Consider the following 24,407-nt stretch of genomic DNA (forward strand, 5'->3'; position numbering starts at 1 on the left):
TAGTCAATTTTATTAGCAATTGTTTACAAAAGTTTCCACACGGGACAAGCCACGTTCTGAGACACAGACACAATTAGTATAAAATGATTAACGCATCACACTTAATACTTTATGGGTCCATTTATACTTTAAAGACAAAACCAAGGCAGAAGGAACAGGGCTGAGGACTTACCATGGCAGAGGAAAATATGGGAGTAAGGGAATCTCCTACACTACACACCACACGTGATCACACCGCACACCTCAATAACACCCAACATGCGCTAGACTGCAGGACAAGTGAAAGGGATTACACCACCAAAGTCCGTCTGCCTCCCGTTTTGGCCCACAACTCCTGTCCAGCCAGAGAAAAAGAGAAACAAATAATTATAAACACAACAGGTGGTGGAGGGGGGAAAACCAATAATAATTATTAACTCAAGAGGCCAAGGAAATTTATCTCTCTTGCTTTTCTCTCAATGAGGTGAACACGGGATCCCTTGTCTCTGGCAGTCCCCTCACACCACACAAACAAAAGACAAAAATATAAAATACACATACACCAAAGACAGAAGGAAGCACCAAGCCCTTCCAATGAAATAAATCACAGATCAACATACACTTGAACTAAGTAAAGGAAAACAAGACCGAAATAATGACAAAAACAACATACACTAAAACAAACAAAATATTAAGACACAACAGTGACGCAACAGAAACGCCCACCTCTCCGGGAGCACACTCACTCAGCCCTGAGCCAACGCCCCCTTTTCCATTGGTTCTCCTAGCCAATTAGCTCCAGCTGCCTCTCATTTCAGTGAGCATAAGAGGGGAGCTGGGGAAAGGCTCAACGGGGGTTATTGTGCTTTGATTTCTGTGACTGGCGGTTTGGTTTTGCTCCATGTTCCTTGCTCCTGTTTATTGGTATGTTGTGTTTCTGTTTCTTTAGTCCTTGTTAGCTTAGTTAGCTTAGTTCGCCTTATTAGCCTACCTAGCCTTGTTTGCCTAGTTTGTTTTGTTAGCCTAGTTAGCCCTGTTTGCCCTGATTAGCTTAGTTATTCTAGTTTAGCTGTGTTTAGTTATGTTTAATCTTGTTAAGTCTTGTTCACCTGTTTCGCCTTGTTTTAGTCTGGTTTGTTACATCTTTTGTTTTCTATTTTGTCCAGTTCTTATTAATAAACTTCAGTTTTGTTAACATCTCTGCATGTGTCTGCCCCTCTTTGTCTAGTCTTAGCCCCTGCATTACATAATACCCCCCCGCTGGAAGGACACAGCGAGATGGCTTGTGTTTGTACTTTCCCTGAGTTTGGCTCCATGTGGTTCCCTCAGACCTTCATGCTGGGTAGGCCAGCTCCTTATGATGGAAGCAACCACAGTGTTAAAGGTTTTCTTCTTCAGAGCAAGCTCTACCTGCAGTACCTCAGTGACCCTCAGCCCACTGAAAAACAACAGGTGTTGTTCATGATGTCTAGGCTGAGGGGTGAAGCTTGTGAATGGGCTAGGAAGCTATGGTCTGACCAGGGAGCTGAGCTGAACTCGGTGCAAGTGTTTGAGGGCCTCATGCGAGCCCAATTTTCAGGAAGAAACCCCTATGGGTTTGATGTAAGGAGGTTTACCCAAACTCCTGTGCTTATTGGAGACGCTCCACGCAGAAAAGCGCCCACTGCAGCTTTTGCCCCTGCATCCAGTGCCTGCTGGGGATGTTAAAGTTCCCCCAGTACCCACTGAAGATGTGGTCCGGGTGCCAGTGCCCACTCAAAATGCTCATGACCTCCCACATCCTCATTAGGAGCCAGCCAAAATTTTTGTCCTGTTCCTCGTAATGACCCCAAAGGCTCCAAGGGTCCCCAAGTCTTTCCGCCAGCTCCTGTTCAGTCTGTTTTGTCTAGTTCCAGGAGTTCTAGTTTGTCTAGTCGTGATTTACCCTTGTTCCGGGCTAGTCAAGTTTGTTCCAGTCCTCTTTCGGTTCAGGCTATTTCATCATGTTCGCCCATTTAGGGTAGTCCCATGAATTTGCCTAACCTAGTTAATTCTGTCAGTCAGCCTGTCATACCCTGTCCTTGTCCATCTGTCCAGATCTGTCCTGTCTCATTGTCAGCTTCCATTAGTCCTGGTTTGTCTGATCAAGTTAATTCTGTCAGTCAGTCTGTCATATCTTGTCCTGGTCTGTCTGTCCAATTCTGTCTTGTGTCTGTGTCAGGTTCCATGAGTTCTGGTTTGTCTAGTCCTGTTCCATGTCCATCTGTCTCTGTCAGTCGTGAGTGTCAGTCAGCAGATCAGGGTTCAAAAGCTCATGGGGTTGTCATCTCGGGTCCTCCAGCCATCCAGTCAGAGTCAGCCATGTCAAAGTTATCTCCAAGTTTGGTTAATTACCCAAGAAACCCATTGCTGACTACATGCAACTCAACATGGCTCAAACCACCATGTGCTCCAGTTGATACTCCCTGTGCTCTGCTGCCGCCACCAGTGAAGGCTTCAAGCTCCATGTTGCAGACTGCAGAGTTCCAGTCTTTGTTTTGTTTAGACAGCTCTTCCCGTGCCATGTTGCTGTCATCAGTTAACTTTCCAGGGTCCAAGCAGCTGACTCTGGACGCCTCTCCAGGGTCCAAGCAGCTGACTTCCAATGCCTCTCCAGGGTCCAAGCAGCTGACTCCGGACGCTTCTCCAGGGTCCAAGCAGCTGACTTCCGACACCTCTCCAGTGTCCAAGCAGCTGAACTCTCGTTGGTGCCCCCTGATGGCGCTTCTGATCTCTCGTTGGCGCCCTCCGACGGCACTTCTGGTCTCAAGTCGGCGCCCCCAGAGGGCGCTTCTGGTCTCAAGTCGGCGCCCCCAGAGGCCGCTTCTGGTCTCAAGTCAGCGTCAAGTTGGTGCCTCGGGCTCCTTCTTGGCGCCCAACCTTGCACTCCCAGGTTGTGCTTCGAGTCTCCTGCTAGCAACCTATGTTCTGACACTCTTGTCATGCCTGCCTCAGGACTTTTTTAATGACTTTGAATTTATCCCTCAGGGTCCAGGACCTCCTTTTTGTTTTTGTTTTTTCCATTGGTTCTCTTAGCCAATTAGCTCCAGCTGCCTCTCATTTCAGTAAGCATAAGAGGTGAGCTGGGGAAAGGCTCAACAGGGGTTATTGTGCTTTGATTTCGGTGACTCTGGCGGTTTGGTTTTGCTCCATGTTCCTTGCTCCTGTTTATTGGTATGTTGTGTTTCTGTTCCTTGTTAGCTTAGTTAGCCTAGTTCACCTTATTAGCCTACCTAGCCTTGTTTGCCTAGTTTGTTTTGTTAGCCTAGTTAGCCCTGTTTGCTTTGTTAGCCTTGTTTGCCCTGTTTAGCTTAGTTATTCTAGTTTAGCTGTGTTTAGTTAGGTTTAATCTTGTTTAGCCTTGTTAAGTCTTGTTTAGCTGTTTTTCGCCTTGTTTTAGTCTGGTTTGTTACGTCTTTTGTTTTCTATTTTGTCCAGTTCTTATTAATAAACTTCAGTTTTGTTAACATCTCTGCGTGTGTGTCCGCCCCTCTTTGTCTAGTCCTTGCCCCTGCGTTACACAAGCCAACACGATCCAGGCAGAATACAGCGATCCTCCGCAGTAAGAGTCAAAATACTGACCCAGCAGACACAGCAGCTACAGCAGTCACAGTAGTGCAACACGGCCACTATTAACACTTTACTGAAAGCGAAACTGCACCAACAGAGACGCGGAGAAAACAGCAACACAGCACCAGTACTACAAACACGAGCCCACGAGGCTTGTAATCGTTGAGAAGCGATTCGCCAAGAGACACGAAGCCAAATTCAGCCACGCTGAACGCCGCCGGCACGGGAATCGGATGCCCCGGAAGTGGAAAAAACAAGAAGTGCACCAGCAGGTAGCCAACCACTGACCATACAGTGGGGCCAAAAAGTATTTAGTCAGCCACTGATTGTGCAAGTTCTCCTACTTAGAAAGATGAGAGAGGTCTGTAATTTTCATCATAGGTACACTTCAACTATGAGAGACAAAATGAGAAAAAAAAATCCAGGAAATCACATTGTAGGATTTTTAAAGAATTTATTTGTAAATTATGGTGGAAAATAAGTATTTGGTCACCCACAAACAAGCAAGATTTCTGGCTCTCACAGACCTGTAACTTCTTCTTTAAGAAGCTCTTCTGTCCTCCACTCGTTACCTGTATTAATGGCACCTGTTTGACCTTGTTATCTGTATAAAAGACACCTGTCCACAGCCTCAAACAGTCAGACTCCAAACTCAACCATGGCCAAGACCAAAGAGCTGTTGATACAAGACCATTGATAATCTCCCTCGATCTGGGGCCCCACGCAAGATCTCATCCCGTGGGGTCAAAATGATCATGAGAACGGTGAGCAAAAATCCCAGAACTACACGGAGGGACCTGATGAATGACCTGCAGAGAGCTGGAACCAAAGTAACAAAGGCTACCATCAGTAACACACTACGCCGAGAGGGACTCAAATCCTGCAGTGCCAGGTGTGTCTCCCTGCTTAAGCCAGTACATGTCCAGGCCCATCTGAAGTTTGCCAGAGAGCATATGGATGATCCAGAAGAGGATTGGGAGAATATCATGTGGTCAGATGAAACTTTTTGGTAAAAACTCAACTCGCCGTGTTTGGAGGAAGAAGAATGCTGAGTTGCATCCCAAGAACACCATACCTACTGTGAAGCATGGGGGTGGAAACATCATGCTTTGGGGCTGTTTTTCTGCAAAGGGGACAGGACGACTGATCCGTGTTAAGGGAAGAATGAACGGGGCCATGTATCGTGAGATTTTAAGCCAAAACCTCCTTCCATCAGTGAGAGCATTGAAGATGAAACGTGGCTGGGTCTTCCAGAATGACAATGATCCCAAACGCACCGCTCGGGCAACGAAGGAGTGGCTCCGTAAAAAGCATTTCAAGGTCCTGGAGTGGCCTAGCCAGTCTCCAGACCTCAACCCCATAGAAAATTTTTGGAGTCCGTGTTGCCCAGCGACAGCCCCAAAACATCACTGCTCTAGAGGAGATCTGCATGGAGGAATGGGCCAAAATACCAGCTACAGTGTGTGCAAACCTGGTGAAGGCTTAAAGGAAACGTTTGACCTCTGTCATTGCCAACAAAGGTTATGTTACAAAGTATTGAGTTGAACTTTTGTTATTGACCAAATACTTATTTTCCACCATAATTTAAAAATAAATTCTTAAAAAATCCTACAATGTGATTTCCTGGATTATTTTTTTCTCATTTTGTCTCTCATAGTTGAAGTGTACCTATGATGAAAAATACAGACCTCTCTCATCTTTCTAAGTAGGAGAACTTGCACAATCAGTGGCTGACTAAATACTTTTTGACCCCACTGTACATATAGCATGGGAAAGGACCGCCCAGCAATTTAAAGTACCTACACGTCATCCTCAGCAGGAGAGCAATTTAGGTGGAATCAATACAAAACCCCTCCTGCTAAACCCCCCCCCCCCCCATTTTGCATCGTCGGTCCGACGATGAGCTGAACTGAAAGGACTAACACCAAGGTCTAAACAGGGCTGACTGTGCATTTGACACCAACCCTTTTGGTTCACCTGCCACGTTATCTACAGTATACTACCAGCAGAGCGGGGAAGATGATGAACATTAGAATGCTGACCAGCCGTTGAACGAACAGTCCGACACAAAGATGACAGGCTAGAGCAAGATGGACCCTCTAAAGGCAAGGACGGAGCCAAAGACTGAGGTCTCCCTTGCACAACGTGTGCATCTGGAATCTGACAGTCTTCCACTGGTGCCACCGTAGAGGGCCCTGTGGGACTAGAAATGCTCGGGACAGTTACAGTAGATGGTATGTTCTCCGATACCAACAGCCATAGGTCACCATCACTGGAAGTGTCCACAGGTGCCACTGGAGCTGGTGGAGGGGAAGCCATAGGGAAAAGAACTGGGGCCTCTTTCTGAACCCGAACCTTTAACATGCTACGATGAACATGCTGTACCTTACGTAGGTCATCCACTGGAGCAATAGTGTAAACCGCTTCTTCACCAAGAGGAGCTCTCAGCACACGATAGACTATGGAACTCCATACATCCTGAATCTTGGTCCTGGAGGTAAGCCAACTGATCTTTCTGTAAGGACGCATCCCGAACCCGCTGATCATGCTGTTCCTTCCGGCGACCAGCCGCTACCAACAACGGCTCACAAGCTCCCTTGAACGCCAACTTAAGCCTGGCCTGGTGCTCCACCACCCAGTCCTGGATTTCTCCAGGTACAGGATCCTGTACCTGACCCAACAGAAAATCTATGGGGATTCTAGGTTCCTGGCCAAACATTAAAAAGTAAGGAGACTCACCAGTGCCCTGATGAGGGGTGGTATTGTAGCAGAAGACCACCTGTGGCAGATTTGACGCCCAGTCCTGCTTCCGGGAGGTTGGCAGGGTACGTAACAGGTTATGAAATGTTCTATTAAAGTGCTCGCACTGTCCATTACCAGCAGGATGGTATGGGACCGTCCGTGACCTTTCTACCCCATATAAACAACAAAACTGCTGCATTAGAGCGCTTTCAAAGCGCCTACCCTGGTTGGAATGGATACGGCTTGGAACACCAAACTTAAAAAAACATTCCATCAACAGAAACTGTGCCACCGTCGAAGCCCGCTGATCGCGAGTGGGAACCACTACCGTATATTTACTGAACACGTCAGTCATTACGAGAAAATTTTCCAACCCATTACGGGATGGTTACAACACCGTAAAATCAATAGCCAAGATTTCATTTGGCCTAGATGCCAGCAGATGTCCCATAAAACTGTGGGGTACCTGCCCTGAATCTTTGGCAACTTGACACCGCTCACACTCTTGACACCACCGTTTGATGTCCTTAAACATCCCCGGCCAATAACAACGCTGCCTTACCAATCCCGTGATCCGCTCAATACCCTGGTGGCCATGCTCCTGATGCAAGTGTTTCAGTGTCTCCTGTTTAAGAACTGCAGGCAAAATGAGTTGGAAATTCTCCTCACCCCCATCTGAACGAAACACTCGGTGATATAACACCCCTCTCTCTCCACCATCCGGTCCCACTGGTGCAATAGTGCCATGGCTGGTCTAGAGACCTGACGTCTCTCTGTGGAAAAGGGACGAACTTGCTTCCGCCAAAACACCAGAACCTCTCTGAGAAGATGATCTGCATCTTGCAAGGAACGGATGTCCAAAAAGGAATTGCCTGGAAACACAGAGACCATAGTCTGAGTTGCAATCACCATGGGGTCCACCTGTGAGACCTGTTGGACAGACACAGGAACTGAAGTACCTGGAACAACATGCTCGGCTAAACTGGGACCTGACAGATACTGACAGGACAAAGCATCTGCATTCTTATTACTGCGGCCCGAACGATACTTGATTTCAAAATCAAAAACCGCAAGTTGTGCAGCCCATTGATGCTCGGTGGCTCCCAGTTTTGCAGACTGAAGGTAGCTCAAAGGATTATTATCGGTGAACACCACACACTTATGCCCCCAGACGTACTCACGGAATTTTTCAGTCATGGCCAACTTGAGTGTAAGAAATTCCAACTTCATGGAACTATAGTTCACCATGTTTCACTCAGGGGGCCGAAGACCTCGACTGGCATAAGCTACCGGCTGGACACTACCCTCACGCCCTTGAGACAGCATAGCCCCAAGGCCACTGTGGCTGGCATTAATCTCCAAAATAAAAGGCTGTGAAAAATCTGCGTAGGCCAGGACTGGAGCAGAAACCAATTTTGCCTTCAAAGCTTCAAAACTCTGCTCACAGTGAGGAGTCCAAGCTGTCCCTAGGACCTGTCCTGAACCCCTCTTAGCCTTTGTGCCTAATCCCTCTACAAAGCGCCTGTAATAGCTGGCAAAACTTAGAAAGAAGCGCAGCTCTGACACATTAAGGGGACGCTGCCACTGTGCTACCAACTCAATCTTAGCAGGGTCAGTAGACATTTACCCAACTTGGCCTTTAAACCTTCTTATTGGAGGCACCCAAGTACAAGTTCCAACCGCTCCAAGTGCTGGGAAACAAGAGGAGAACACAATGACATAGTCAAGATAAAGAAGCAGTGACTGATACTGCTGATCCCCAAACATCCATTGCATCAACCGCTGGAAAGTACTTGGGGCATTGCAAAGCCCAAATTGCATCCGATTCCACTCGAATAGACCAAATGGTGTACAAAAAGCAGTTTTGGACTTATCCTGTTCTGCCACTAGGACCTGATTATATCCACTGGCCAGATCTAAAGTGGAGAACCACTGTGCTCCAGAAAGTGCATCCAGGCTCTCCTCAATGCGGGGCAAAGGGAAAGCGTCTTTGCGCGTCTTGCTATTAAGCAGACGATAATCCACACACATGCGTAAACTCCCGTCCTTCTTTTTAACTAGAACAATAGGGGAAGCATAAGGACTACTGCTCTCTCTCACTACCTGGGCCTCAAGAAGCTGATCAATGTGGGCCTTCACCAATTCGTACTCTGATGGAGGAATACGTCTACACCTCTGCCGCACAGGAACGTTATCCAACAAATGAATGTCATGTGCTATGAGGTTCGTACAACCCAAATCACCCTCATGGGCCGAAAAAACTGAACTGTAATTCTGTAAGAGAGACCTAACCTCCCATAGGAACATAGACCGTGCCTCTAACAACCTGGACAAGACAGAGGGATGCCAACAGACCTGCTGGCAGACCAGCCTCAGAAGGTTCAAAAAGTGCAGACCGGCCAAAAGATAGCTCTGGTCAAGTGCTAGCAACCAATTTTATCACACCACCAGGTATACGCAACGCCCGAGTGCCTCGAACCCTTACGGTACCCATAGGGTCTCTAGGATCTTGGGCCACAGACTGATGGCACTGCTGCAAAGCCTCAATAACCGGACCAGGAGCCTGCGCCACTGAAAGGAAATGGAAGAAAGAGGGACCATGTAACCCAAAAAGCTCCTGATAACATTGGCTGATAACATTCACCCCCAAGACACCAGGGACTGCAAACGAAGCACCAGGAGGGTCCTTCACAACCAGGATCCCACAGCGAGGCATCACCTTACTGCATAGCATGACATCCAGTTCTAGATACAGTTCTAGAACCTATATATGGGATATCAAGCCCGTTAGCTGCCTGAAGCTGCAACCAATGACAAGACTGGAGATGATCATGACCCAAAGGTTCAAACTGCTGAGAAAAGAAACTCTCTGTTACTGTAGACACCATGGAACCAGTATCTAACAAACAGGAAACAATAACACCACCAATTGAGACATCAATTACTGGACAGGATGATATTAACCTAGACACCATACCTGCCCTTGAGCCTAAAGACACCCCACCTGAGCTGTGGCCCTGCAGCTCAGTGGGCTTCAGTTTTCCGGCTGATGGGAAGAGCGAGATCTAGCTGTGTTCTGAGGCAGAACCCTAGGAGGAGGGAAAACATGTTCCCTATCACACTCCCGTGCAAAATGACCTAGCTGTTGGCATCTTCGACAGATGACATGCCCCTGGTGAGGAGGATGACTAGGCCCCAAGGAGGTCTGTAAAGAGTCAACAGTTCGAGTTAACTGATTAAGCTGCTCCTGCTGATGCTTCAAAATGTCCTTCAACTCCCCCAATTCTGATGACTGAGAGATATCTGAAGGGGCTAGGCAGGAACTTCCCTGCACAACATACTGCAGACCAAAAGCAGATGGTAGAGAAGAACTATGCCCCCTAGCACCCCTGGCAACCCCTCCCTCTCCCACCAAATGGCTTCCGCTCGTGCCTCTAACAGTGTAGCAGTAGGCTGCTGGCGGACAAACTGCTTCAACTCTCTATGGAGAGCGCCATCTAAAACATGCTCTACAAACTGGTCCTGAAGTAAAACCCCTACATTTAGCATTCCCTCAGGGGCATGCTGCTCTACAGATTCCATTAAAGCCATTAAAGCTAAAGAAAACTCCTGCAATGTTTCCCCTTTCTGCTGTTTCTATGAGAAAAAGGCCTGCTGTAATGTAACATAAGATTTGGAACAACCATAGAGATCTTTTAAAATGGCTAGAATTTTAGCTGGGTCCCCTTTCCCTGCACTAGGGCGATACTTTATCTCTCCCCTGGCCTCCCCTTCTAAATGATCAAAAATAAAGAAAGCTTGATCAGCTACAGACAGGTGATGGGCCCTCATACAAACCTGTATCTCCTCTATCCATTCCACTATACCAATCCCAGTCTTACCATTAAATAGTGGGCACTTCTGATCCCGAGGGACTACCACAAGACGCTCTGTATCAGCACTAGCACCAACAGGTGGGACATTACTTACCAAAACAGGAGCAGCTGGGGTAGCTGCACCAGAATCAGTTAAAGCAGTAGCCCTTTCCTGAAGTAGTCACTCGTTGTCAGCCTTAAGCTGCAACACTAGGTTTCTGAGCTGCTGTATATCCTCCTCCAACCCAACAAAGGGCAAGCTGCACCAAAACTCAGATTAATAACGTTAAAAAATTATCCAGTCCCTCAAACAAATGCTGCTGTTTTGCCTCGAATAGAACAAAATTTCAAAAACCTATTAAAACCAAAATTGCTACATAAACATAAAAAGGACCCTACGTCTCTGGTTCTCAAAAGTGAATCCTGCCGACAACGCCAGAATGTGACAGAGTGGACGTAAATGAGTTCACCCCTAGGAAATATAACAGGCACTTAAGGCCCCAAAAGAAAGACACCCAGGTTCAAACACACTTGGAGACCAGAGACGTACTTCCAACACTTAGTCAATTTTATTAGCAATTGTTTACAAAAGTTTCCACACAGGACAAGCCACGTTCTGAGACACAGACACAATTAGTATACTTTATGGGTCCATTTATACTTTAAAGACAAAACCAAGGCAGAAGGAACAGGGCTGAGGGCTTACCATGGCAGAGGAAAATATGGGAGTAAGGGAATCTCCTACACTACACACCACACGTGATCACACCGCACACCTCAATAACACCCAACATGCGCTAGACTGCAGGACAAGTGAAAGGGATTCCACCACCAAAGTCCGTCTGCCTCCCGTTTTGGCCCACAGCTCCTGTCCAGCCAGAGAAAAAGAGAAACAAATAATTATAAACACAACAGGTGGTGGAGGGGGGAAAACCAATAATAATTATTAACTCAAGAGGCCAAGGAAATTTATCTCTCTTGCTTTTCTCTCAATGAGGTGAACACGGGATCCCTTGTCTCTGGCAGTCCCCTCACACCACACAAACAAAAGACAAAAATATAAAATACACATACACCAAAGACAGAAGGAGGCACCAAGCCCTTCCAATGAAATAAATCACAGATCAACATACACTTAAACTAAGTAAAGGAAAACAAAACCAACAAAATATTAAGACACAACAGTAACGCAACAGAAACTTCAAACAAAACAGTAATGTAGGCAAAACAGCAGCACTGCAGGGAACTGGAAACAAGTCAACACGATCCAGGCAGAATACAGCGATCCTCCGCAGTAAGAGTCAAAATACTGACCCAGCAGACACAACAGCTACAGCAGTCACAGTAGTGCAACACGGCCGCTATTAACACTTTACTGAAAGCGAAACTGCACCAACAGAGACGCGGAGAAAACAGCAACACAGCACCGGTACTACAAACACGAGCCCACGAGAAGCGATTCGCCAAGAGATACGAAGCCAAATTCAGCCACGCTGAACGCCGCCGGCACGGGAATCGGATGCCCCGGAAGTGGAAACAACAGGAAGTGCACCAGCAGGTAGCCAACCACTGACCATACATATAGCATGAGAAAAGACCCCCCAGCAATTTAAAGTACCTACACGTCATCCTCAGCAGGAGAGCAATTTAGGTGGAATCAATACAAAACCCCTCTTGCTACACTGGTAATTTTAAAATACATATTGGCAATCTTAAGGGTAATATTGCAGTATACCTTGGCAACTGTCTAGTTACAGCTAGTAACTACCAGATACGCCTTGGCAACTAACTAGTAAAACCTTAACAACCATCTAGCAACAACTTAGCTAATCTGTTGCTCAGTTGCTACGCTAATAGATTAGTTGCTAAAGGGTTGCTATGTCACAATGGAAAGTACATAGCACCTAAGTAACCACCATGCAACAACTTAGCAACTGCTTAACAACACATAAGCATTTAAGTAGCTACCATAGCAACCACCTAGAAACACTTTAGCAACCACTTGGCATCATCATAGGAAATGACTATCAGGCTATACCTTAGCAACCACCTGAGAAAACCTTGACCACCAATAAGGACACCTTGGGAACCATCTAGCAATACATTAGCATTTGCCAAGAAATTAGCTATTGCATTACTGTCAAGTGTCGGTTAAACTGCAATCACACTCACATTTTTTTTTCTTTTTTCACCCCAATGTTGTTCTTGCATTAACCTTTTCACCCACTTGAGGCTGCCATGCCAACAATACTGTTTCTGCTAGAAAGCTGTATGTGATGTGAATCTGCAGTGAATGTACTCACAATGTGCAGAACTCACCAACAGACTTTATTCTACCACAGAGTGAACGATAGAGAATGGTAAACTCTACTTTCTTTATGCTTTTTATTTGTTATAAAATGTGTTACAGGTGATTGTATTTTACATATCTACTTCATTTAATCTTATTGTCATTAATCCAAATTATTATTTTGGCCACCCAAGAAGGACAAGTCCCTGTTGAGGGCACCTTTGCTAGCTTGGTTTATTGATTGTATTTCTAACTTTAACTTTTCTATTGAACTTCTGGATTTGATAATTTATTTATTTTTTGTTGTTGGGTATTCCACAACATTTTTCCATGCCACTGTTGCAGTCTATGAGGGTTTTTTGGTCCCTGAATGTAAAGCTGCTTTGAGACAATGTCTATTGTAAAAAGCACTATACAAATAAATTTGGCTTGATGTATACTTTGCAATAAAACATTTCTCTCCTCTTGATTTTCTCTATTTTTCTATATTCATCACGTGTTTTAGATCACCATACAAAATGTAATCTAAGACCAGAATCCACGTTTAAAACCACGTTTTAAATCCGTGATCTGATATACAATCTATCGCACTGTATAGGGAACATAACCAATTGTCTAATTCACTATCTAGTGCACTGTGTAGCGAACATAAATCCGTGATTTGATACACATTCTAGTGCACTATGTAGGGAACTTTAATTTGTTTGTAATGCGAACAGTTAGCATAATAGCCCAGTTAGCAGCTTCTAAGAGTTCTGTTATCACCCGTATATCCTCTGGTGTGTGCAAGAGGTTTTTTTATTTCTTTTTTTCCCTTCGGAGGTTCTTACCTTTTTCTTGTTGTTGTTCTTACCTCCCTGAAATGAGTTTTTGCAACTTGGAATGTCTGCTTTGTAGTGTTAAACTTTATATTGGTTGTGGAACTACTTTTTGGCGGAAGGTATTGTCAATATTAAAGCATATTTATTATTAAATTTAGGGCTTCTTTGATTTATTTTCTTTCTTTATTTTGTGAAAACTGTTGTATAAAAGCAATAGAACACTTGAGGTCATGTGTTATCACGAATAACATAACGGCTGTGATGATCTACGGCACTCGCCTTCGGCTCGTGCCTCCGACCGAATCACAGCCGTGATGTTATTCGCGATAACACACTCCCTCTCGTGTTCTATTGCTTAAATTTACTTAGAGCATTTTTGCCAGTAGTCATATTTCAAGAATACTGCTACAATAGAATGTAGGATGTGTACATGATACGAAGTGCGTCAATTGCATTGTATGACCTCCAAAACTCAGTTCTAGCTGATTTGGACCAGCTTTTGTGTTAACTTTGGACACTTTCACTGTCCTACAAGGTCACTGACAACAGCATTAAAAGATGTATAATTTATCAGTTATCATCACATACGGAGCCTCACACGGAGCCTCTGTGTGAGACTCAGTCTGTGTGATCCTTCTCTGCAGAAAAGATTAAACTTTTTTCTACTCACAATCCAGTCTTAGAAGTATTTTATTTAGGGGTTTTTCAGGGGTTTCTGGAGAGCTTTTTTTGTTTTGTTCTTTTTTTAAAGTATAAAAACACTACAGAAAGTCATAAATTGAACATTTTTAACTATTACTTAATTATGAACAACATTAAAAAACTATTGGGAGGAGTGAATACTATCTATCTTCATAAACTATGTGGCATAGCTCACAATTGACATTTCAATTAATTTCGAAAATGTTTAATGGCTTATATACACCATTAAACAATGACATTGTTTACAATTTACATTTCAATTAGTTTAAAAAATGTTTAATGTGGTTAGTGTCAGGGCTCTGTACAGGCCACTTAAGTTTTACCACACCAGACTCATGTCTTTGTAAAAAACAAACAGTTGTGTAAAATATATTTGTATTTTTTTAATAACCACTTGTATATATCTGTTAGCATCAGATGCAGCTAAAAAACAAATCATTAGTGGTATCCACAAAATATCAGTAAGTTACCCATCTGATTGGTAGGTGAGTCCACCCCCCTCTCCCGCATGATCAAGATTCCACTTGAAAAAAAAAAAGTGTCAACTTGTCACTGACAGAGAATTAAGAGAGAGGGATGTATTTACAGAAGATGAGTGCACGGAGTACGAGTGATATTTGGATGCATTTTCATGTAGTAAATCAATCGCAATCAGAATGTCAGTACAACTGACGCAACTGACCCAAGTGAACCGGATCACATTACTGAGTGATTATTATTAACCCGAGTCCATAAAATGAACTGAATTTACCACCACTAATGCATTGCCCTTTTACTATTTGTTGGAACTGTCACGCGGGGGCTACGGAACAAGACAAAAGGCGCGGACACACACGCAGAGATGCACACAAACTAAGAATTTATTAGTAACAAAAGCTAAACACAAGAGCTAGTAACATAGCTAGTAACGAGAGCTAAACACAAGAGCTAGTAACATAGCTAGTAACGAGAGTTAAACACAAGAGCTAGTAACATAGCAAGTAACAAGAGCTAAACACAAGAGCTATAGTAACATAGCAAGTAATGAGAGCTAAACACAAGAGCTAGTAACATGGCTTTAACAAAACCTAGAAACATGACATAGCATGACTTAACAAGACCTAGAAACATGACTTAGCATAACTTAACAAGACCTAGAAACATGACTTAGCATGACTTAACAAGACCTAGAAACATGACTTAGCAGGACTTAACAAGACCTAGAAACATGACTTAGCATGACTTAACAAGACCTAGAAACATGACTTGGCATGACTTAACAAAACCTAGAAACATGACATAGCATGACTTAACAAGACCTAGAAACATGACTTAGCATGACTTAACAAGACCTAGAAACATGACTTAGCATGACTTAACAAGACCTAGAAACATGACTTAGCATGACTTAACAAGACCTAGAAACATGACTTAGCATGACTTAACAAGACCTAGAAACAAAATCCATACCAAGCCCAAACGAACCACGCACACAAACCAAAGTCAAACAAAAGACCAATAGTTCCCGAAGTCTGAGAAGAAGCTGGCTCTTTAAATGTCCCATGCTTCTTCTCCCAGATGAGATGCAGCTGCCAGCAATTAGCAGCCAGGGACCAATCAAAAAAGAGGCATGGCAGGAGGCCGAGTGTGCTCACGGAGAGGGGGCGTGGCACACAGGAGCTCAGTGTCACAGAAGCCCCCCTTCCTGAAGGCACTACTGGAAAACAAAAGCACCATCAGGGGGCGCCGACTGGAAAACAAAAGCGCCATCGGGGGACGCTGACTGGAAGCACAGCTTCAGCTGCGAGGCATCCGGAGTCGGCTGCAAGGACCCTGGAGAAGAGGCGTCCAGAGGCAGCTGCGAGGACCCTGGCGAAGAGGCGTCCGGAGTCAGCTGCGAGGACCCTGGCGAAGAGGCGTCCGGAGTCAGCTGCAGGGACCCTTGAGAAGAGGCGTCCGGAGTCAGCTGCGAGGACCCTGGCGAAGAGGCGTCCGGAGTCAGCTGAGAGGACCCTGGCGAAGAGGCGTCCGGAATCAGCTGCGAGGACCCTGGCGAAGAGGCGTCCGGAGTCAGCTGCGAGGACCCTGGCGAAGAGGCGTCCGGAGTCAGCTGCGAGGACCCTGGCGAAGAGGCGTCCGGAGTCAGCTGCGAGGACCCTGGCGAAGAGGCGTCCGGAGTCAGCTGCGAGGACCCTTGAGAAGAGGCGTCCGGAGTCAGCTGCGAGTACCCTTGAGAAGAGGCGTCCGGAGTCAGCTGCGAGGACCCTTGAGAAGAGGCGTCTGAAATAAGCTGTGAAAACACTGGAGAAATGTCATTAATCAGCTGCAAAAATCCTTGAGAAACTCCTTGAATCAGCTGCGAGGACCATGGAGAGGCGTCGGGAATCAGCTGCGAAAATCCTTGAGAAACTCCTTGAATCAGCTGCTTGGACCCTGGAGAGGCATCTGGAGTCATCTGCGAAAATCCTTCAGAAACTCCTTGAGACAGCTGCTTGGACCCTGGAGAGGCGTCTGGAGTCAGCTGCGAAAACACTGGAGAAATGTCATTAATCAGCTGCAAGGACCCTGAAGTGGTGTCCTGAATCAGCTGCTTGGACCCTGGTGAGGCGTCTTGAATCAGCTGCTTGGACCCTGAAGTGGCGTCCTAAATCAGCTGCTTGAACCCTGGTAAGGCGTCCTGAATCAGCTGCTTGGACCGTGGTGAGGCGTCTTGAATCAGCTGCTTGGACCCTGAAGTGGTGTCCTGAATCAGCTGCTTGGACCCTGAAGTGGCGTCCTGAATCAGCTGCTTGGACCCTGGTAAGGCGTCCTGAATCAGCTGCTTGGACCGTGGTGAGGCGTCTTGAATCAGCTGCTTGGACCCTGAAGTGGTGTCCTGAATCAGCTGCTTGGACCCTGAAGTGGCGTTCTGAATCAGCTGCTTGGACCCTGGTGAGGTGTCTTGAATCAGCTGCTTGGACCCTGAAGTGGTGTCCTGAATCAGCTGCTTGGACCCTGGTGAGGTGTCTTGAATCAGCTGCTTGGACCCTGATGAACCAGAAACCAACCGAACTGGCAGAGGACGGAGATATATCTGAGCAGATAAACACTTAGACTGACTAGGAGACAATGAAACAAACGAAACCGGCAGAGGACTGACCCGAACCTAAGTACCTGGAACTGGAGCTAACAAACCGAAAGACCCCTGGAGCCCTTGGGGTCACTACAAGAAGCATCACTAAACAAACGATCCTGACTGGATCCTAACATGGATGTGGGACAGTCACGAGCATTAGTAGCGGGCACTGGCACCCGGACCACATCGGCAGTGGGTACTGGGAGAATTTTCACATCCCCAGCAGGCACTGGATGCCAGGTATAAGCTGCAGTGGGCGCTTTGCTGCGTGGAGCGTCTCCAATGGGTACGGGAGGTTTAGTAAACTCCCCTAAACCAAACTCATAAGGATTCCTGCCTGTAAATTTGGCTCTCATGAGGCCCTCAAACAGCTCAGCTCCCTTCTCAGACCAGAGCTGCCTAGCCCATTCTCACCTTTTGTGTTTCAGAAGGCTGATGGTCGAGAAGGTCTTGCAGGTAGAGCTGGCTCTGAAGCAGGAAGCCCTCGACCCAAGGGTCGCTTCCATCATAGGGAGCTGGCCTACAGATCGGGAAGGTCTGAGGGAACTCCATGGAGTCAAATTCTGGGAACCCTGAAACAAAAAACATCTCGCTGCGTCCTGAGTGGGGGAACTATTATGTCACGCGGGGGCTACGGAATGAGACAAAAGGGGCGGACACACACGCAGAGATGCACACAAACTAAGAATTTATTAGTAACAAAAGCTAAACACAAGAGCTAGTAACATAGCTAGTAACGAGAGCTAAACACAAGAGCTAGTAACATAGCTGGTAACGAGAGCTAAACACAAGAGCTAGTAACATAGCTAGTAACGAGAGCTAAACACAAGAGCAAGTAACATAGCAGGTAACGAGAGCTAAACACAAGAGCTACAACCCCTGGCAAAAATTATGGAATCACCACTCTTGGAAGATGTTCTTTCAATTGTTTAATTTTGTAGAAAAAAAAAGAAATCACAGACATGCCACAAAACTATCATTTCTCAAACTGTCAACCCTCTGGCATTAAGAAACAATAAAAAAAGAAACAAATATAATAGTTGTGGTCAGTCACAATTGCTTTTTTTTAGATCAAGTAGAGGAAAAAAATATGGAATCACTCAAATCTGAGGAAAAAATTATGGAATCATTAGAACACTCCACCATTATTACTTTGTTGCACCACCTCTGGCTTTTATAATGGTTTAAACTATGAGGCATGGAGTTAACTAATGACAAACAGTATTCTTCATCAATCTGCCTTCAACTTTCTCTTGCTGTTGCCAGATCAGCTTTGCAGGTTGGAACCTTGTCATTGACCATTTTCTTCAATTTCCACCAGAGATTTTCAAATGGATTGAGATCCGGACTATTTGCAGGCCATGCCATTGACATTATCTGTTTTCTTGAAGGAAAGTTTTCACGTCCTTTGCCCTATGGCAAGATGCATTATCATCTTGAAAAATGAAGTCATCATCACCAAACATCCTTTCAACTGATGGAATAAGAAAAGCGTCCAAAATTTCAATGTGGACTTTGGCATTTATTGAAGACCATCTCCCCTGTGCCTTTACCCGACATGCAGGCCCATATCATCAACAACTGTGGAAATTAACATGTTTTCTTTAGGCAGTTATCTTCATAAATTTCATTGGACAGACACCAAACAAAAGTTCCAGCATCATCACCTCGCCCAATGCAGATTCGCGATTCATCACTAAAGATCACTTTTATCCAGTCACCCACAGTCCACGATTGCTTTTCTTTAGCCTACTTTAACCTTGTTCTTTTCTTTTTAGGTGTTAATGGTGGCTTTTGTTTGGCTTTTCTGTATGTAAATCCCATTTCTTTTAGGTGATTTCTTACAGTTCAGTCACAGACATTGACTCCACTTTCCGGCCACTTGTTTCTCATTTGTTTTGTTGTGCATTTTCTGTTTTCAAGACATATTGCTTTGTTTTCTATCTTGATGCTTTGATGTCTTACTTGGTCTACCAGTATGCTTCCCTTTTACAACCTTCCCATTTTGTTTGTACTTGGTCCAGATTTTAAACACAGCTTACTGGGAACAACCAACATCTTTTGCGACATTCCACAATGATTTATCTTCTTGAAGGAGTTTTATAATCCTCTCATTTGTTTCAACTGACATATCTTGTGTTGGAACCATGATTCATGACAATCTGCTTTGTGCAACAGCTCTCCGAGGTGTGAGCACTCTTTTTAAACTGAAGAATAATTAGCAAATCTAATCTGCTGCAGATGTTTTGTTTTTAAACTGCAAATTACAGAGTGATTCCATAATTTTTTCCTCAGATTTGAGTGATTGTGACTGACCACAACTATTATATTTGTTTCTTTTTTTTATTGTTTCTTAATGCCAGAAGGTTGACATTTTGAAAAATGATAGTTTTGTGGCATGTCTGTGATTTATTTTTTTTCTACAAAATTAAACAATTGACAGAACATCTTCCAAGAGTGGTGATTCCATAATTTTTGCCAGGGGTTGTAGTAACATAGCTAGTAACGAGAGCTAAACACAAGAGCTAGTAACATAGCAAGTAACGAGAGCTAAACACAAGAGCTAGTAACATGGCTTTAACAAAACCTAGAAACATGACTTAGCATGACTTATCAAGACCTAGAAACATGACTTAGCATGACTTAACAAGACCTAGAAACATGACTTAGCATGACTTAACAAGAACTAGAAACATGACTTAGCATGACTTAACAAGACCTAGAAACATGACTTAGCATGACTTAACAAGACCTAGAAACATGACTTAGCATGACTTAACAAAACCTATAAACATGACTTAACAAAACCTAGAAACAAATCCATACCAAGCCCAAACGAACCGCGTGCACAAAAAAAAGTCAAACAAAAGACCAATAGTTCCCAAAGTCTGAGAAGAAGCTGGCTCCTTAAATGTCCCATGCTTCTTCTCCCAGACGAGATGCAGCTGCCAGCAATTAGCAGCCAGGGACCAATCAAAAAAGAGGCATGGCAGGAGGCTGAGTGTGCTCATGGAGAGGGGAGCGTGGCACACAGGAGCTCAGTGTCACAGGAACAATATACTTCGTTTACGCTCTATACAAAGTTGGGTAATCTCCGTGTTAATACACTGCTACTTTGAAATCAGTTTCATTTTAGCTTTGCGATCAAAGTGATTTCAGTTTTTTCCATACTTTTTTTCTTATTCTTTCTCTCTATCTAATCAGCTTTAAGTCAAAATTTAACACTATCAAGAAACCTTTAGAAAGGTGACATTTTGGGTTCATACCAGTTATTATAATTGTTTCTTTTCTTTATCAGGCAATAACACTTAAACAATTTCATGAAACTCCATAAACTTTGCCATTTAAGGAAAAAAAACATCACATGCTGTTGTACTTTTTCACCTGCCTCAATAAGGGCGTTTATTTTATGACATTTCCACGTGAATACACCCAGCTTTCCTCTATGTAATATGATTATTTTATATATTTAAGTAAAATATAGGAATAAGGTGCCACTGAAAATGAACAGAAATACGAAAAACAAAAAAAAATTTTTTTTCAAAACTTTTTCTGTTTCCGGAGGTGCGCACGCTGAGACTGTAGCTTAGTTGTTTGTTTGTAGCTATTAGCTAAATAACTTTTTATATACGTATATTTTACATGTATAATTTAAACGTTAATCTTCCGCTTGTAGTTAATATAGAGTTTTATCTTGTCTATCGTAAAAAAGCGCTTGTGTTTTTCTAATGTAAATCCGTGCTTCTTTTTGAAGTCTGTTACTAGGAAACTTCTGCTACCGGCGTCTGAACGAAGCCTGTTTTTTGTTTGTTTGTTTTGTACTTCAGCGCATAAACACCTTATTCATCCAGAATTAAAAACATATGGCCCTGGGATAGAAGCTGTTTTTAGTCTGTGATGTGATGGACCTGAAGTGTCTCCCAGAGAGCAGCAAATCAAATAGATGTCCAGGATGTGATGGGTCTTTGAGTGTGTTGGTTGCATTGTTGAGGCAGTGATAGCTGAAAAGGTTCTCCAAAGAGGGCAGTGAGCAGCCAATTACTGAATATTCTGAGCGGTATTCATGACCCTCTGCAAAACAGTTGGCACCCCACATCACAAGCTAGTACATCAACACACTTCTGATAGAGCAGCGGTAGAAGGACACCGCGTCTCCTGCAGATTGTTTCATAATTAAAACATTTTTAAACTATATATTTTAAATGATCAAAAGGCAGTCTTTATTTACATTTGAGCCTTTGGTTTGATCTAGTCCTATTGTACAGCTGATTTAAACTTTAACCTAACCACATTACAAGTAAAGTAGCTTTTGATATATTTTGCAAACTTCTGGTCTCGAACTCCATAAATTAGGGGGCTCAGGAGCCTAGGTACAATGTTTGTAATTAGATAGGTAAAGAAAGCTATCTTAGATCGATGAGTTGGGAAAAGTGGAATTAACAGCATATCCAAGACAGGTGACAAATAAGAACACATAGAGAGGAGCAACTGACCACCGTGCAAAAGTATTGTGTTTCGGGCCTTTTTGGCTGAACTTTGATGATGACTTGATGAGGATCTTTTGACTATGAAATAAACTCTAACGTAAGTATAGATCAAAGTTATCCACACCACAGACAAGTACAGGGACTGTGTGACAATTGTTTTTTCTGTATGATACTTTGTGTTGTATATAAATATCGGTTGACAGAAGATAAAAGAATTAAAAAAAGACCAGGGCTTCATTAAAGCAATTATGATGATGTCCGCTAATGCAGGAATTGCTCCAACTCCCCATATCAAACAGATGACAATATAGGTCCTGTTCAGTGTGCAGATCTGTGAGTGGTGCAGTGGTTTACAGATGGCAATGTAACGTTCTAATGCCATACCAGCCAAATTCAAAGAAGTGCTCATAAAACTAGTTGATGCTATTGCTAATAGTGTACAACAAACAGAAACATTTAAATTAGGGACTGTATATGTTAAAACATACAAAGACACTGATATGCAAATCATAAGGATGTCATTGATTACAAGATTGTTGAATAAAACGTATCTGGGTTCGCTGTGAAACACTGGATTTAGAAAGAAAGTGATCACTAACATCACATTTATGAAATTAATGATTACAGCTAAAAAAACAATGAAAATGTTTTTTGTGAAAGCTTCCTGATAGTTGTCCATGGTCCAAAGTAGGTCTGTTGTGTTCATTGTCACGTTATGGAAAAGGAATTATCCCTTAAGTAAAATAAATATACAAAAACATTAACAACATGACATACATATATGTAAAAACATTTTATAAATTACATGTTTGAATATATAATATTTTAGCATTTTATGCTTTATATTTACCTGTATTTACGTTATAAGAAAGCATTTAAAAATAAGATGTAGAGTGCTAGATCTTTAATTCCTCAGCCAGAGTGAAGCTTCACAGTTAAGGACCAGAAATGTTGTCTGAAGGTCTGAATGTGTTTTATAATACATCCACGTCAGGAGAATATGGGGGTGTGTACATTTAAAAGCCTGTCATCATTACTTTGATATTGCATGTTTGATTCAATCCCTAGTCAGTTTCATTTGTTTGTATAAAAAAATCCTGTTCTTGGGGTTAAAGCCCCTGTAGACCAGTGTGATGCTGAGTCACTGAACTAATCTCAACTGGTAAGGTATTTGGTTAATGTGCGAACTCACTAGTGTGCTCTCTATTCTCGCCGTTTGGGGCATATGTTGTTAACTAAACACCCACTTCCACATTTTGGAAAGCCATTTTTCACGACTGACTGAATCATAAGTGTGCATCGGTTCTTTGAATCAACTACCAGCATTTCCTCATACCTTTCTGCATTTTTTACCTTAGTGTTGGGAAAGAAGCCTCAGGAATTAACCGTGCATCAGTTGTTTGGTGGACCTAGTAGCTAGCTAGCTTGTAGTGGTCGTGGTTCCATCTTGCACTCTCTGCAACTAGCTGTAGTTTGGGTCGCTAGAGGTTGAGAAAGGAATCGACTCATTGACTTGTTGGTTCCTTGAATCCTCATTTTCCCCTTTAAAAAAGGGCTGTCAGTGTGATTGTGTGTTTAAGCATGTATTTGGTGGTGGTGCAAAAACCTTTGCTCAGATATGTGATTGTGTACAAGCATGTATTTGGTGGGACCTGAATTCTTGTGCTCAGATAGGTGATTGTGTGTGCAAGCATGTATTTAGTGGTGGTGTAAAAACCTTTGCTCAGAGATGTGATTGTGTACAAGCATGTATTTGGTGGGACCTGAATTCTTGTGATCAGATAGGTGATTGTGTGTGCAAGCATGTATTTAGTGGTGGTGTAAAGACCTTTGCTCAGATATGTGATTGTGTACAAGCATGTATTTGGTGGGACCTGAATTCTTGTGCTCAGATAGGTGATTGTGTGTGCAAGCATGTATTTGGTGTTGGTGTAAAAACCTTTGCTCAGATATGTGATTGTGTACAAGCATGTATTTGGTGGGGCCTGAATTCTTGTGCTCAGATAGGTGATTGTGTGTGCATGCATGTATTTAGTGGTGGTGTAAAAACCTTTGCTCAGATATGTGATTGTGTACAAGCATGTATTTGGTGGGACCTGAATTCTTGTGCTCAGATAGGTGATTGTGTGTGCAAGCATGTATTTGGTGTTGGTGTAAAAACCTTTGCTCAGATATGTGATTGTGTACAAGCATGTATTTGGTGGGACCTGAATTCTTGTGCTCAGATAGGTGATTGTGTGTGCAAGCATGTATTTGGTGGTGGTGTAAAGACCTTTGCTCAGAGATGTGATTGTGTACAAGCATGTATTTGGTGGGACCTGAATTCTTGTGCTCAGATAGGTGATTGTGTGCATGCATGTATTTAGTGGTGGTGTAAAAACCTTTGCTCAGATATGTGATTGTGTACAAGCATGTATTTGGTGGGACTTGAATTCTTGTGCTCAGATAGGTGATTGTGTGTGCAAGCATGTATTTAGTGGTGGTGTAAAGACCTTTGCTCAGATATGTGATTGTGTACAAGCATGTATTTGGTGGGACCTGAATTCTTGTGCTCAGATAGGTGATTGTGTGTGCAAGCATGTATTTGGTGTTGGTGTAAAAACCTTTGCTCAGATATGTGATTGTGTACAAGCATGTATTTGGTGGGGCCTGAATTCTTGTGCTCAGATAGGTGATTGTGTGTGCATGCATGTATTTAGTGGTGGTGTAAAAACCTTTGCTCAGATATGTGATTGTGTACAAGCATGTATTTGGTGGGACCTGAATTCTTGTGCTCAGATAGGTGATTGTGTGTGCAAGCATGTATTTGGTGGTGGTGTAAAGACCTTTGCTCAGAGATGTGATTGTGTA

The 24,407-nt window shown here is 43.6% G+C and overlaps 1 protein-coding gene across 1 annotated transcript; it reads right to left on the reverse strand.

Annotated features, from left to right (window-relative positions):
- Positions 1 to 21,324: 21,324 nt before the first annotated feature.
- LOC134316746 (odorant receptor 131-2-like) lies at positions 21,325 to 22,263 on the reverse strand. Its single transcript, XM_062997175.1, has one exon. It carries the CDS (start codon positions 22,261 to 22,263, stop codon positions 21,325 to 21,327), a length of 939 nt encoding a protein of 312 aa, XP_062853245.1.
- Positions 22,264 to 24,407: the final 2,144 nt, after the last annotated feature.

The sequence above is a fragment of the Trichomycterus rosablanca genome, chromosome 6, assembly GCF_030014385.1.
Source record: "Trichomycterus rosablanca isolate fTriRos1 chromosome 6, fTriRos1.hap1, whole genome shotgun sequence".
NCBI classification, from domain to species: domain Eukaryota; kingdom Metazoa; phylum Chordata; class Actinopteri; order Siluriformes; family Trichomycteridae; genus Trichomycterus; species Trichomycterus rosablanca.

What these genes read in the sequence shown, in the direction of transcription:
- LOC134316746 (XM_062997175.1), bottom strand. Translation starts at nt 22,263, where the DNA reads ATGAACACAACAGACCTACTTTGGACCATGGACAACTATCAGGAAGCT.